This window comes from Synchiropus splendidus, chromosome 3 (genome assembly GCF_027744825.2).
Source record: "Synchiropus splendidus isolate RoL2022-P1 chromosome 3, RoL_Sspl_1.0, whole genome shotgun sequence".
NCBI classification, from domain to species: Eukaryota; Metazoa; Chordata; class Actinopteri; order Syngnathiformes; family Callionymidae; genus Synchiropus; species Synchiropus splendidus.
Window position 1 is genome coordinate 6,081,703 of NC_071336.1, and position 15,410 is coordinate 6,097,112.

A 15,410-nucleotide genomic window follows, 5' to 3' on the forward strand; every position below is an offset into this window, starting at 1 on the left:
AGATGGCACTGGAAGCATCAAAACACTGAAGTTGTATACATCTCAGGTCAATGTTTTCCTGTTACTCTTTATCAAGCTTATTATGCTGCTAGATATCAGATGAGTGAAAATGGATTCTGTTGCATTTGCCATTTGTATTGTTAGCTGTGCTTCTCTAGAATCTATGTGGTTGGTCCCTACAGGTGTGTGGAGATTACAAGAGGCGAAGATAAGAGTGCAGGCAGGTTGGAGCAGGTGGACACAATCACCATATCTGAGGGACAGTTCATGGACAAAGGTTTGGAGGCAAACTGAGGGAGGGCCGACTGAGATGGTTTGGACACAGGAAGGGGGACATTTTAGATGAACAATATAAAAGGAGAACCAATGAGGTTCGTGGTTAAGATAAACAAGAGAAAAGGTGTGACATTGACATGGAGGTGGCTGACTTGCAGTGGCAACCCCTGATGGTGAGTGCTGAGAGAAGATGAGAGGCATTGTACTGCTTGGGTAGTTTTCCAGTCAGCATGTTTTCACAGTCATCTCATAGTAAAATAAATACTTATCTGACACACAGGCAGTATTACTGACAGCCATGCTTAAAAAAAAAAAACTTGACCCAAGGTTCTGAAATGGAGGAATGATCTTCAACATACATTGTCCTGGCTGGACTTATGAGATTTCAGACCAAATATATCTTTATTACTTGTTTTTATTAGGTTCTTTCATGTCCTTTTGGAGCATCTGGGGTTCATCATTAGGCTTTGTTGACTTTGATCTGGTCACCTTGATCATAAATTACTCTACATGAAAGATCTCTATAAGGGTAAACTGGTTGAGCAACAAAATCAGAAATAAATAAGGGAATCAGTGAACACCCCAAATCTAAGCCTGAAGCGTCTGAAAGTGGGTTCGCGACCATCGCTGTGACCGAATGTTTTCTCTTGTTGGTGCGGCAGCAAATTGCGCAACACTGTCGACAGAGCACAAATACTGAACCTAAATTCGATCCACGGTGATTCTCTAATCACAATGGCTATCTATAAGTATTTGTGTCGTACTATAAGTCTATAATGAGAGGCCGCTCGCTGTGTGCAGTCAGGTTACTCGAAGCTGGGCCGCGGTCATATGACAAGGACAGATGCCGAAGCACAGCATTTCCATGTCGCTTAATGCGCACCGAGTTATCAAAATAAAATAGACCCAACACGCCTAATTCCAAATTTCGATAAATCACCCTCTCAATCGGGAGATAAAGGCACCAATTACATTATTGTGTGCGTTTCAACGATTTTGAGATGGTCGAAAATGCACTTTAATGGCTAGGATAAAATAAGACGACGCACGACGTCACGTTGTTATTGTATCCCTCCGCCACAGACGCACTGGAAAAACAGCTGTGAGCTAGTCGTTAGCATCGTTTGTTGTGTTCGAGTGTGTCAGCGGTTTGAGCCTTCGCTTACCAAACTACTGCTATTATTCCTAGGAGTGACCGACTTGCCGTCTGTCATCTCGTTCAACCATGAAGTTCCTATATAAAGAAGAGCATCCCTTTGAGAAAAGGCGGTCCGAAGGCGAAAAAATAAGGAAGAAGTATCCGGACAGGGTGCCTGTGAGTAAGCTAACGTTAGCCTGCTAGCGCAGCAAATGTTTGGTCCTGAATTGTACCCAAATCTACCCAGACAAGTTGCCTTTCCTCAGCTATGTTTGGTGTATTGCTGTTTTCAGATTTTGTTCTAATGGCCTTTTCCCGATACGGAGTCGATAATGCTAACTTGGTTCCGGCCTCTTAAATATAGGGCCACCTTTTCCTCACCAGCTTCCGACGTTATTGTTGAGAAACAGTGAATCATACAGTGGATTCGGGTGACGACAAACATATTTGGTTTATTGGTGGTGCTTGTTGGTATGCCTCGCCAGGTGGATCTTAAAATAGTCAGCGTCAACAACAACCTTGTTTACTTCACTCGGCCTACTCGAGGTGAACGAAGAAGCGCTACCTCGACTCAGTGGTCTTTATAAAAAGTCTTATTTTTGTGGATGATGCCGGGGACCGTCTTTGTCACGATCGCTGATTTCTCGCTGAACATTTCTCTGTGTGATGCTCGACATTATTGTTAGATTTCACAAGCTGGGGAAGCTATTGTTTGATTGCTGTATGTTCCCATAATACCCATCTACTAAACGCTTGTCGTGAGATTCGAAATGTTACTCTGCTTCTGAATATGTTTCATCATTTATGTCCGAAGTTTAAACGAGTGAATTCAAAAATTAAGTTGAGCTTATAAAATAAAATACCACAGCACAACGCATATCAAAAATAATAAACTATCTTGAATGCATTTTTGTTGTTTTGTGACGTTTTTCAGAGTTGTGGTGTTCCCATCACAAACAAAACAGATTTTCCTCTCAACTATCAAGCTGTGGTCTGTTTTTCACTGTGTTTTGTCTCCACACAGGTAATTGTGGAGAAGGCACCCAAAGCCAGAATAGGCGATCTGGACAAGAAGAAGTATCTTGTCCCTTCTGACCTAACAGGTATGAAAGGAATGGGGACCGTTTAGTCTAACTGACCTGTGCCACTGCATTTCTAAAGGAAGTTCCACTCATTTATTGGCAATGAACCTTCTTCAAAATATTTTGCTTATATATACATTTTACCAATATGCTTAATCTGAAGCAATGGTTTAGCGGTGCTTTTGGTTTCACCCTGTTAATGGAATGCTTGTGCCTGTAGTCCAAATGTTAGCAGTTAAGAAAAAAAACAATTGCAGTTGAGTTGCTGTTTTTGACTCTGATAAAAATGAGGCACTAAACACACTCAAGAAAACTGTTTAACAGTTGAGTTTTCTTCTTCCCACCAAAAACAAAGGATCAGGCTTTTCGCTAGCATAGCGTCTTGTACTCCCTTACACCATCCTACCCCTGAACTGCAAAAATGGAGGCCTAGTTTTTTTCTCAGTAGGACTCCCAAAATGCCAGATCATTAGTGCCTGTATAATGCCTTAGTCGTTGTGTCATCACACTGGTTTCCATCCACATAGGATTCTTCATGAAGGAAGCCGTAGTCTTTTGTCCAAGTGAAATAACAGGAGGAAGGTGATGTGAGATGAGATTCTCAGTGTGGGTGTGTGCTCTCTCTCGGTGCATTTCTTATTTGAATGATTGTTGAATTTTAGATGCTTGGGTTTCAAATACAGTTTTTCTGAAAGGGAAGCTGTTTCTACACTACAGTAGAAAATGAAGCATACAGTGCCATGATGATTGAACGTATGGAAAGCTAAATGAAGACAATTGGTCATCGCAAAAACTATAGCTATCAAACACTAAAATCCTAACAATTGTTGTGAAATTTAGCAGTTAGCAAAAAGGAGAACCAACAACTCGAGACAAGGGTGCAACCAACATGGTGGATGTTACAATCCACCTTCCACTCTAATTACAATAGGTTTTCGTAATAATCCGTTGTTGTCTTTTTAGTGGGCCAGTTTTACTTCCTTATCCGGAAACGAATTCACTTGAGAGCTGAAGATGCTCTCTTCTTCTTTGTAAACAATGCCATTCCACCCACCTCAGCAACCATGGGACTCCTCTACCAGGTGAGTTCTGTCATCATATTTTATCACTAATGTGACAAAATATTGTCACATTAGTTTTGGGATGCGTCGGTGTCATTTGTTTTTGTCTTTCAGGAACATCACGAAGAGGACTTTTTCCTCTACATTGCCTACAGTGACGAGAGTGTGTACGGGGACAGCAAAAGGGAAATGTGATCCCGTGATCTTCCCCCCCTCTACCAAGCACCAACCCTCCCTCCCCATTTCTCTGAGAACTCCACCGATCATCAGTCAATTCTTAAAACACACTCAGCAGCTTCGAGTTCTCAGTTTAAACACGTCAACTGCACTTTGGCCAGCCACGTGTTATTCTCTTAGTCATGTATGTCTTTATTCTGCCTCCATTGTCTTATAACAACAAATTGAAGTGGTCATTTAGCCAGTTGGAGCAAAGGTTTGAATCATATTGGCCAGTTATTTTGCGTTCCAGACAATTGATCAAACACAAAGATTAAGACTTTCTAATCTCAACAGATATTTTGGTTTCAGGAATTAAACTAATTTCAGTTTAATAATTAGCAATGAAGGCTTCAGATTGTTAAGTTTTGTATGGTTTGCAATAGAGGTTTATTGTGTTTTTGGTTTTAGTAAGTTTAATTCTGGCAGTCACTATTTGAAGGGGCGTTTATATTCTCCTGCAGTGTAAAGGGTAACTGTTTATCAGCAGTTATTTCCCCACGTCATAATGAGCTCTGACTCCTCGATCCGTCATGTTCACGCTCTGCATCTGACCTTTCATCCTTATTGAATTAGGACTAAACAATCATCTGCTTTTTGTGGTAGAACACTTGTGCTCAGTGCTCCTATGATTATTATTGTTAATTTTAGAGGCTTCATTTCTATAAGGTATTGTAATGCTGAGTGCAATTCTCTTTTTTATGTTTTGTCTCTTTTTTTTAAATGTATGAACTGGGTATACAGCTGCATTACTGGATCTTTATCTCCACTCATGACCATACATGATAAAATGTGATTGAAAAGTTCATGTTGCTCTTGTCTTTATTGGAATACACAGAGGAAACGCCTCTAACCAATTTTGGTTTGTTTGATAAACTGCATGAATTTCGTGTTCAAGATCAGCGTCATCGTCACCAGAGATTAGCAAATAAAATATGGCATTTTCGTAATGACTCGTCAGTTATGAGGACGGTATTGCGCCGCGGTTGTTGACCATGAACTACATTTCCCAGACTGCATCTCTCACAGGAAGTCGCTTCTCGTCACCGGGCAGTCAAAACTCGGTCTGTTTATGTTTTGTTGGATAAACTTCGCTATAATTGAGGTTTAAAACTCGAGTGTCTCTTCATTAATAACCAGTTACGACTGAATTCACATCTGTAGAAAACCCAAGCAACAAAAGTGAGTCAAACTCCGTTACTTTGCTCCAGAGAAAACGAACATTAGCTATGGTATGTTCATGCTAAATAATCGGCTAATTGCAAGATTTGGAATCATGGATTTACGTTCGAGCAATTGTTTGACTTGCTAGAGTATCTTATAGTTGGGCGAAACAATTCGTTATTCTCACAAACATTGTGTTCGATGAGTAACTTCCAAATGTTAGATGCTAACTGAGCGTTTAGCTTCGCCCGTTTAGCATTGGCCGCTATAGTACGGGGCCTATTTCATAGTCCCGTGACGTTTCTTGTCAGTGCGAATACCAACCAAGCCGTGTTGACTGGAAACGCGCACACTTTATTTTATCGTTCTCAATCCTCCATGAACCCATTTCTTTGCATCAGCTGGCACCTCCGCTACCAGTCACCATGCCTGCCCTGCTGGAGAGACCGAAGCTGTCCAACGCGATGGCACGAGCGCTCCATAAACACATCATGAGGGAGAGGGAGCGCAAGAGACAAGGTTTGCCACATTTCTACGTTCCAAACCAGAGCTAACGTGCGTTATCCTCCCCCGTACCTATCTTGCACGCCGTCATCTTAATTGAGGAACTGAAATGAACGCCAACATAGCCTCATCAGACCACTGTGAATGAGGTGCCAGAATGCTTATGTCCACCATCCTGCCGAGGTTGCATGCAGACACTGACTTTTCATAGGAATCAAGAGCACACAGATGGCTGACCTGTGAAGTAAATGGGTGCTGAGCCTCACCTAATGGGGAGTTATAATACCATAATGACAAAATGTGGAATCACTAGGACAAGTGATGAGATGATCTTACGGCAGTTTCATCCATAACATTCCCTGAGAATAGGAGGCAAAGACGGTGGAAAGAAATCTTTGTTTAAGAAATGAATGTTCAGCTTCACTTGACTTCTCCTTTAGAGGAGGAAGAGGTAGACAAAATGATGGAGCAGAAGATGAAGGAGGAGGAAGAGCGGAAGAGGACAAAAGAAATAGAAGAGAGAATGTCATTGGAGGAAACCAAAGAACAGGTTTGTGTGGTTAAAGAAGTGATTACGTTGTATAATTCCAATATCACAATTGACAGATTTATTTTGCAATGTGTGTCTTCACTGTGGACTCCAGGTGATGAAGATGGGAGAGAAGCTTCAGGGACTTCAGGAGGAGAAGCATCAACTGTTCTTGCAGCTGAAGAAAGTTCTCCATGAGGAGGAAAAGAGGCGCAGAAAAGAGCAGAGGTGGAGCCGCATTGTTGAACACATAGTGGAGGGAATTTTAAATTGAGTTTTTTTTTTCCCTGGTAGCGACATTACAACTTTGACGTCAGCAAGCTACCAACCCACTCTCCCCATGCACGCCGGACAGCACCTGCTCAGCATTCAAGGTCTGGTCATCTGTGATCGAAGGAGTTGCCATGGTATTTTAGAGTGGTCATGATGTGACTCCCCGCTTTATCAGGCAATCCAGTCAGCCACAGTCGGACCGGTGCTCTTCTTGGAGAACGAAGCAAGCAGCTGTTCCCTACTGCTGTGATTCCTGTAAGGGAGCAGTTGAGTTTCTCCTCATCCTCTGTGAAACAGTTCTGTGACAGAGGTCCTCTTTTCCCAGACTCGTCACTACCAGACTCCTGGGTTCACGCCGGGCTCAGCTGAGCATGGCCAGTTCAGTGGTGGGCAGGGTGTCCATGAGCCCTATGGGGTTCAGGCCCAGCATCCCTCCAGCTACGCCCCCGGGCCTTCAGTGCCAGTCAGTTTTGCCAGCAGCTCTCAGATCAGAGGTATGGTGGTATCGAGACTTACGACCTGCTTGACTTACGTCCACCCGTACTTATGACCACGGCCAGCAGATGCTTATGTTTGTTTTATTCAATGTCTGACACCGCAACACGCAGCACCCGGCAATGCATGCGACAGTTATGGCAGGACATAATCCCAGCATCTCACACAGTGATCTACCACTACAGTAGTACATATAACCCTGGCATCTGCTATTTTGAATGGCATTCGACTTACGTTCAATCTGAGTTACCACCGGTTGGTCGGAACCGAAAATGGTTGTAAGTTGGATGTTACTTGTACTGGGAACATGTGCTAACATCTGATATTATCGGACATCTCTACGAAACAATCACAGACTCTGATGGTGTAAGTAGCAGCTTTAAGAGATTCACGACCTTCGTCCACCACCTCTTCCATCAGTGACACTCTTCTTTCAGGTGCCTCCGCCTTCCAGGCCATGCAGTATCTTCCCCACCAGCAGTCGGGTTACCCAGTCCACAGCCACTTCACCTCTCAGCCTGGTCTGTGCCTGCTACCAGAGTTTATTCTGCTCTTCTTCTCTGCTCAGTTAACACCGGTCCTCTGTGCTCTATGCAGGCTACATCCCTGGTGCTGGCATCCCTCTTCAGAAGCAGCTGGAACATGCCAACCAACAGTCTGGTTTCACTGATGCGGTGAGCTCTCCTTTCTTCCAGCTCACTTGTATTTGTGGGTTCTGAGCTTTAAACGTTGTCTCATTGCGTCCCCCAGGGTGCCCTGAGGCCAATGCACCCCTCTGCCATGCATCCCTCTGCTCCAGGACTTCTGCCCACGCCTGCCATGGCCGTCCAGATTCCCACCGCCAAGGTGATCTTCTGCCACATCACGTCACTCCCTTTCAAATCTGGCAACACTGCCACCTAGTGCTTACTTCAGGATATGCTGTTACGGGTTGGTTTTGCCTCACAATCATGGACTGATCACAGATATTGAACAAATGTGCATCTAGAACACAAACAAGATAGCGGTAGAACACGGGATGATCGTCATGTAGATGTGTAGTCATTAAAAAGTCTACACTCTGTCACAACAGTCCTCTGTCATGTCATGTCTTACAGCAGGATCTCATGCTCGCACACCAGATCATATCGTTCTTACAGGAAGCTATTGACAAAACGTTACCATCTCAGCGGTGGTGTTACTGTTATTGTTAGTATGAAGTCGTCTGATGGGCAGAGGCACACAACACGTTTGATTTTTTTATTCCTCACTATAAGAAATGGGGCATCTGATACCTTCTCTCTAGACAACACCAATGTTGTTCTTTTAAATGCTACAGTAATGACTGTCACTGAAAGTTGAGGTCATGAGAGCTTTGCGGTAGAGGTGCTGTCCTCAAAAGAAAGTCCTCTAATTGCCCTTCTTGTTCCACCAGGCCCAGTTCCAGAGCTCTCCTCAGAGCGCGTCCCGCCACAGCTTCCTGCCGCACGGCCAGGCCGGCCAGAGGTTCTACCATCACGGAAAATAACTTCAACATCCTTGCTCATTCGCTCCAGCAGTGGAGTCCTGCTTTTTTGTCTTCTCACGCTCTGCAGTTGCTGGTTCTCATACCAGTTTTTTTTTTTTTGGCGGTGCTGTCTGCCGATTCTGATCATCAAATGTTGTTTAACGTGTCATAACGCTAACAGCTGTATTCTTCCTGTCAAGATCGATTTTGGATCAATGTATGGTTCAGTAATAAAACACCCGACTCTCAGAAAAACTAGAATTCTGGATTAATGCGATGCAACACAATCTCCTTTTATGGCCTCTATTCAGCTAAACAGCAGCATCGGCCTTCACATTACTAGCTCCTGTGAAGTCTCCAAAGTCGATAGCAGTGAACCTCTGATGTCTCCGACCAAGGATTTTCCAGGTCCATAAGTCACACTTGATGAGGCTGGACATGAGCTGAGAGCATATGATATAAGAGCTGAGCCAGAAGGCTATACCTAACTACAGCTAGCATCGTCTGGTCATGAACATACCAGCCAGCACACCAGCATCTGGTTTGCCCAATCTGATGAGTCAAATCACATGAGAACCTGAGTAGATCTGCTTCTTCAGCTCGGTTGGACCATTTGCCATCTACTGGCATCTCTACTTTTATCAAAGATCAGGATTCAGATTTTAGCTCTTGACCTTGCAGCCCAGCACATCAGTCTGTCTTACAAAAAGAAAAAAAACCCCAAAACAACAGTGAAGTGTTCGTCACCTTTATTTATAGGCCATGGAGACATTCTACACAGTTCGGATTTGCTGTATGAACAAAGTAAAATGCCAAACTGCCGCCACTTACTGGGAGTACACTAGCAGTACTCCCTAATCCAGCCTCTCACTCCAAACAGCCGCGCTGAGGTTCTGCCAAGAGATGTCGCCAATGAATGGAGTTCTGCTTCCAACAGGATTGTTTCTCTCTGATACTGGGGCTATTCAAAAATGAAGCTCTGTGTGCATCACTCTTGGACTTCCATGGATTAATGTGATCAATGTTAGAGTCTGAAGGAGCAAGCTCTTTCAGAACCAAAACAAGCTTCAACTGAAGGATGCAGGTGAAGAGTCGAAGCCCTTGGTAAAACAGGAAACTCTGACAGTAGCGTGTCTCCATATTCTCATTAGTAAAAGACAGTCATCTGCACTTTGACCTATATATCATTTTCCAGCGAATATCTAGTGATCTGTGCATTTGTCTTTGACACATCCAATTTAAAATTCTTCTAATTGAACCCGAAGGAGGGCTAGAAAACTGTGAGGGAAAGTATGAAAAAGAAAATAGAATACAAGAGGAAGGATAGCATTGACGAGGCAACATCTCCTCCTTTTCCCAGGTCCAATGCATCTGGTGCCCCTGCAACACAATTACCAGGTGGTGGAATCAGGAGGGAAGACAGAAGGCAGAGAGGGGAGAATCAGAGGAAGGGAGAGGGAGAGGCAGAGAAGCGTCACAGTTCCGAGCAAACACCGTTCAAGAAAAGACTGCTCAGCTTCAGTTTCTGTGGACACTTTATTCTACAGCCCACTGTTTGACGGGAGAACAGACACAACAGAAGAAAATAGAGGCGGATTCTTTTAGAAAAGTGCATGTATCAGTATATGGCTATATCGAATCAGGCTGTAAAATGAAGTGCTACAGTTCCAACAGTCCAACCAGAAACAAAAGTGCTTGGCACATCAGACGTATGCACGTGCCCCTAACAGTTTGAACATGAGTACACAACATTGGGGAGCAGGAAGGCAAAGCCATGGGAGCGCAGTCTTGCTAGAAGTGATGTTCTTCAGGGGTTAAAGAGGCAGAGAGATTGACACTTGACAAAAAAAGTGCTGACTCGACAATTGAGAACTTGGTTCATGATCTACTTCTATCAACCTTTGCAGAGCTGGAACTTGGTTAACACAGCTACACCTTTCTCCACACACCCTCCTTGATCAACGCTTGGTTAACACCACACTGTTGAAATAGTTTTCGACGGTGACAGACGAGACTGAACTTTGACTCATCATACAGTAAAATAGCATTTATTATCTCTTTATGATTTACAATAACCACAGTGTTGTCAGATTAACAACCAGTTGTGATGTACTCATTACAGAGCAATCACTCAGCAGTGTATAACTACAAACATCAGATCCCCATTCAAAGACTAGTGTAGTGCAAGTGCAAACACGTAATGACCAGTCATAAATAAGGGGACGAGATAATCAGAACTTGTAGCCACTAGAAAGACATTTCCTTCATGTCTCGCCGAAGGATCGACCTGAGACAAACTTGTCACTGTTACGTATTGCGTTGCATTGTATGGTAGCTGATGCTTAGTAGCTAATGCTTCATGTAAGCATTTTAAAGGTGAAATGACCTCTTGTTAGAACACAGCTCAATTAGCCCACTGTGTGTCACTGTCGAGGTGGAAACCTGTTCCGGATCATTGTGCCCATTTTAACCCCTGAAGGCAGTCACTTACAGCATCATCATCATCATCCCCTTCATACATAACACATGGTCTTAGTAAGCGTGGATATGCGTAACAAAGCCAAAGAAGACTGTTTTATTTCTCCAACATTCAAGCGGCGCTCCAGACACAAAACCATAAAGTGACAAAGTGGTTAAATGGTGTGCCCCCACAAATGAACTTGGAATGCACAGAGATGGCACACAATGGCAGGCACAACACAGACACACACACACACACACACACACACTGGTACATATTTTTTACACTCCCTAGGCAGGTTTGGGTCAGGTAGTACTTGGGAGTGGGGAGTCAGCAGTAGCTCTGTATTTACCTGCAATGACTTATTTACTACTACTCTTGATGCCAATGGCTGCTTCTTCATCCATTGCATTTAGAACAGTGATCTGAAAGAAGAGTCAAGTCAGGACAGGCAAACAGTTCAAGGTGGAGGACGCTAAAAGTCACGGCACTGACCAGGATTTCATCTCCATTGTCGAACTTGGTCTCAATCTCTTTGCCCAGGTCTCCTTCTGGGATCTTCAGGTCATCTCTCACCTCGCCGCTGTCCTGAAGCAGGGACAGGTAGCCATCCAGGATTCCAATCAGCTGCATTGAAATAAAGTCAATGATGAGTAGGGCCCTAGGATTTCTGCAGTCATGGAATCGAGGAATTGGCTGACTGAAACAGAATCTACACTTCAAGATGGAATATGTCGGAATAATATCCCTGATAAACTGTTTTTGTGTGGAAGATGAGGGTGTGTTTTGGGAAAACTGTGCTGAGGGGAGCGACTCTGGAAGACAGAGACCCTGCTACACAGACGCGGTCGCTCCTTAACAGAGTCACAACAGCAGTGACTGCAGCTTGTTGGAGATGTTCTGAAAACCTATGATGATTTGGAGGTGGATAAGTGCATTAGATAAACTGCTCAGACTCAACCTGCGACTGAGGCGGATAAACCAAACGCTCCATGTGCCATTAAACATGCTCCAGGGAGACTGCTGAAAGAGCGCTCAAGTATGGAAGTTTTGGGATTTGGAAGTCCAATGCAAAATTGTTTGTGGACTCAGCTTGTCATCCACTGTAATGAGAGTACCAAAAACATATGTATACACGGACCAAACCGCTCCAGTCTCTTTCAGTAGCAAACATGATCTCTACCCTTGCCCCCTTCCAGCGGTTCACTATTTACTCCAGGCCCTCTGTGTCAGCAGCAAACACTGTTTCTTTAAGCATGGAGTCAAATCTATGACAAGTACACTCTTTTTAGGTCAGAGATTTTAGGTAAAAATGTATGTGGCTTAAATGCACTTGCGCTAGGGCATGTTTAATTTTCCTAGTCGACCAGGGCTCACCAACCTTTTTGCAACTGCTGTGTGACCCGAAGGGCTAGCGTCACTTCAGTACGCACTTCTGAAATAACATAATATATATAATGGATGATAAATGATATTCCTCTGATAACATAATAAGATGGTTATTACATGAATATATGCTTTAAGCATACAGCCACAGCCATAAACACAGTAGTAGTAATGATTGCCATAGCAGTTCTTTTTGTGTTTTGGTTTTCAGCCTTGGTTAACTAATTTTTTCATCCAATCCATTTTAGTGTAGTGCATCCCTAATTATTATCATGTTCTTCATAACTACTTAAGCGTGAGCATGTCATGAGCAGGACAAACAGCCGACCTGGTACTCTGATCTCTTGACGTTGGGGACATCCATGTTATGGGTGGAGGGACAGATATCTTCATACTTCTTTCCAGAGAAGATGTCAATACCAACCAGGTGGACCTGTCATCAGATAGAGATTACAATAAAAAGATTTTCCAGGCAAGCATACAGTCTGGCATACATTACTACTATATTATATAAGACACACTGTAGTTTCACGCCTTGACTCCTCAGACATCCCCTCTCACCTTGGCATGGCCGTGCTTGCCAGTCTTGGAGGTGGACATCTCAACTATTTTGCAAGGTCGACCTTTGAGGACGACAAAGCCGTTCTTGCGCAGAGCTGAGCACTGTATGGGGTAGGTGGCGGATGCACCAGCATCACCAGTCTGGAAGTCAAGATCTGGGTCTGCCATGTCTGCTGCAGAGCTGCACACATACAGAGCAACACAGTAATGGTCAGTCTCAAGAGTCAGTTGGGCGTTTTCACTTCACAGCACTCCTCTGAGGAAGGAGGAGGAGAGAGCCTTTTATCATCCATTCTGGTTGTCAGAAAACAATTACAAACTGTTGATGCTGAATCCTATTTATCTTTAATGTGACACGCTCTTCTTTGACCTCTTTGTCATGCCAAGTGCAAGTTGCCTTCTTTCATTCCAAATCACCTTTGGCACAACCAAACGAAAGCTGCACTTTTAATTTTGGGCGTCTGTTTCATGTACATGCTCTTTTATATTCAAACTATGCACCAACACCATTCATGAACGTATCCCAATGTAATCATGGCCTCATTTTAAAAATCTTAATTTCAGGTGGGAGTGAACGGTGAGGTTCGATTCAAACTCGTTGGACCAAACTGACCGAAGAGGACCGGACGCTAAATTTAGCGGCAGAAACATGGCACCGGTCGCCACAGTCGAACATTTGACGGACTCATTTGCTCGACGACACAAAAACAGTTGGAGCTCGTCCTTCAAGCCTTTTTAACTTGGCTTTCTTCCAGTATCTGTTATTTTTTTTTACATCATAATAAGCTATAAACTTTTGGTAAGAGTGCTAGGCGTGCTTGCTGCCTATCCGAAAACAATGCCACGAGGATCACGCAAAAGACATTTACCGCTCACATCATTGTTGTAATGATTCCCATACTTGCTGCTAAGTTCCGCTAACTATTCTACCAGCCAGCCAGACAGGCAGCCAGGCCAGAGGGCCGCTGATCCGTGTCGATGGCAACATATCCAAAACTAACCGTTATCTATCCCGAAATGACTATACAAAGCAACTCACAACGGCGCCGTAGATGACGCGACAGCTGTCAGTGTAAAGCTAGTTGGGCACCAGTCTGCGGCCTAGTACGTAAAAAGCGTGCCCGTGTCCGGTAACGTAGAAGTCGCCGCATTCATGCGCACTGACGGCACTCGGGCCTCGGCCTCCTCGCTTTCATAATATCCCTTGAAAAAGGCATAGGTCACAGACAGACAACCTCCTCGACTCCCCGTCGCACCCTTCTGTCCCAGGCACACCACGAAGGTGTATCCCAGCACCGGCAGGCTGGCGGACTGTAATGACTAAGCTAGTACGAGCTAGAGATGGCTGCGGGGTCTATTTAGCCACGTTAAGCAGGGCTGGTGGCACGCTTCAAACAAACGCCCCCCGTTAGAATCTGAATTCTGACACAGAGGAATCAATTTTTTTTTATTCGGGTTTTACCGCATGTGGTTGTTACCCGCGCAGCAGTAGCAGTAGTTTAAAGGGAAAATACATGCGGACATGTGCAAGGGAGACGCTCAGGCGCAAACACGCCCCGTCTGTTTTGATTTGATATCCGGAACTTACCTTATCGATAATAGACCCTTCTCTTCTGATCAAGAATCTACACTCTCCCTATGATTCCTCCTCCTTCTAGTGGTGCTTGGTCTCGCCAAACTCAGTCTCCTACACCGCGGCTTGCCTGCGATGTCGTTCCTCTTCAGCTATCCACTAGCTTTTTATTGGTTTCTCATCGCAGGGGTGCCCGCTGCCCGTCTCCTCCTCCTGCCGCTGCAGGTTCCCTCGGACTGATGTACACGACCGTTACAGTCAGCTGCCGGGCCGAAAAAGACTGCAGCTTGAAACCTCGGTATGTAAGTAGAGTCTCGAAGAAGAAGCACTCCGCCTCTGACTGTCTCATCCAGCCGTCACCGCTGCCCCCGGTGCACGCGTCTACCCACCGCGCTTCCTGCTCACCTCTTCAAAATAAGAAGGAACGACGACAGTTAAAACTAGATATTGTTATGCAGGAGCAGCTTGGATAGCCTGTATACGGTACATCTAGATATAGCCACTAATAATGGTGCCATAATGAATGAATTCTTCCCACTCCTCTTGCCAGTGGGCGCTGGAAAACTAAGAACCATTGTGAAATCAGTTACATCTTAGCTTGTGTTTTTCATGTTGTGGTCTTTCTGGTATTCTTGTTATATTTAACCCAATACTTCCCTGTAATATACAATAATATTATCATCAAGTGTCAGAGCTGGTTAACACGTTTCTACCCAAAGTGGAGACAAATAGCTTCTCTGTTGCCAAGTCACTCTTTATACGACACAGATTTCCTCCTCATGGCTTCTGAGAACAGCCAGGGATCGGCCAGGCTGAACATGGCAGTTCTAAGAGATGCCAAGATATATTTAGAGTCATGTAACTGGAGTCCTGTGAACTATGTGCTCATGCTGGTACTCAAAAGCATGGCTGCCCCCAAAACAAGCTCACAATGTCCAAACTCCAAATCCCATCATCGTTTGACCACAGAAATTCAAACCCCCATAAACACTTCTGAGCAATAAATAAATAATCATGCTGCCTAATCTTGCACTTTTACCTGGCCTGGCAAATGTTCACGCTTTAAAGCTGCAAATTATTTAATGAACTTCCAAAAAATGGATTACACCTGACTACACTGATGTGCAGCAATCCAGGTGCGATGAAGCAATTGCTTTGACTTTTCTCTTTACATTCAATTATTATGTGAATTATAATAACTACTA

The 15,410-nt window shown here is 44.2% G+C and overlaps 3 protein-coding genes across 10 annotated transcripts; 2 read left to right on the top strand and 1 right to left on the bottom strand.

Moving 5' to 3' along the window:
* Nucleotides 1-834: 834 nt before the first annotated feature.
* Nucleotides 835-4,579, top strand: LOC128755544 (gamma-aminobutyric acid receptor-associated protein). Of its 3 annotated transcripts, none has more exons than XM_053859240.1 (5): nt 835-885; nt 1,466-1,591; nt 2,439-2,517; nt 3,460-3,578; nt 3,672-4,579. In XM_053859240.1, the coding sequence occupies exons 2-5, from the start codon at nt 1,502-1,504 to the stop codon at nt 3,750-3,752; spliced, it is 369 nt and encodes a 122-aa protein (XP_053715215.1). In that variant the 5' UTR covers nt 835-885; nt 1,466-1,501; the 3' UTR covers nt 3,753-4,579. The 3 variants fall into 3 exon arrangements, with proteins under 3 accessions (XP_053715215.1, XP_053715214.1, XP_053715213.1); XM_053859239.1 differs by having other exon boundaries at nt 859-929; XM_053859238.1 differs by lacking the exon at nt 835-885 and having other exon boundaries at nt 1,385-1,591.
* A 141-nt stretch (nt 4,580-4,720) lies between these two features.
* On the top strand, nt 4,721-8,369 carry gps2 (G protein pathway suppressor 2). Of its 2 annotated transcripts, XM_053859237.1 has the most exons (11): nt 4,743-4,955; nt 5,339-5,456; nt 5,882-5,991; nt 6,086-6,198; nt 6,265-6,344; nt 6,419-6,498; nt 6,569-6,737; nt 7,176-7,259; nt 7,336-7,412; nt 7,489-7,584; nt 8,153-8,369. In XM_053859237.1, the coding sequence occupies exons 2-11, from the start codon at nt 5,363-5,365 to the stop codon at nt 8,243-8,245; spliced, it is 996 nt and encodes a 331-aa protein (XP_053715212.1). In that variant the 5' UTR covers nt 4,743-4,955; nt 5,339-5,362; the 3' UTR covers nt 8,246-8,369. The 2 variants fall into 2 exon arrangements, 1 of the variants encoding a protein (XP_053715212.1); XR_008414143.1 differs by lacking the exons at nt 7,489-7,584; nt 8,153-8,369 and having other exon boundaries at nt 4,721-4,955; nt 6,569-6,762; nt 6,795-7,259; nt 7,336-7,409.
* Nucleotides 8,370-8,956: 587 nt separating this feature from the next.
* On the bottom strand, nt 8,957-14,571 carry LOC128756412 (eukaryotic translation initiation factor 5A-1). 5 transcript variants are annotated; one of them, XM_053860911.1, is made up of 6 exons: nt 14,095-14,117; nt 12,633-12,813; nt 12,400-12,504; nt 11,181-11,312; nt 11,038-11,110; nt 8,957-9,604 (listed from the first exon to the last, which is right to left on the bottom strand). In XM_053860911.1, the coding sequence occupies exons 1-5, from the start codon at nt 14,097-14,099 to the stop codon at nt 11,048-11,050; spliced, it is 486 nt and encodes a 161-aa protein (XP_053716886.1). In that variant the 5' UTR covers nt 14,100-14,117; the 3' UTR covers nt 8,957-9,604; nt 11,038-11,047. The 5 variants fall into 5 exon arrangements, with proteins under 5 accessions (XP_053716886.1, XP_053716888.1, XP_053716885.1 ...); XM_053860913.1 differs by lacking the exons at nt 8,957-9,604; nt 14,095-14,117 and adding an exon at nt 14,221-14,571 and having other exon boundaries at nt 9,747-11,110; XM_053860910.1 differs by lacking the exon at nt 8,957-9,604 and having other exon boundaries at nt 9,747-11,110.
* Between the last annotated feature and the right edge of the window lie 839 nt (nt 14,572-15,410).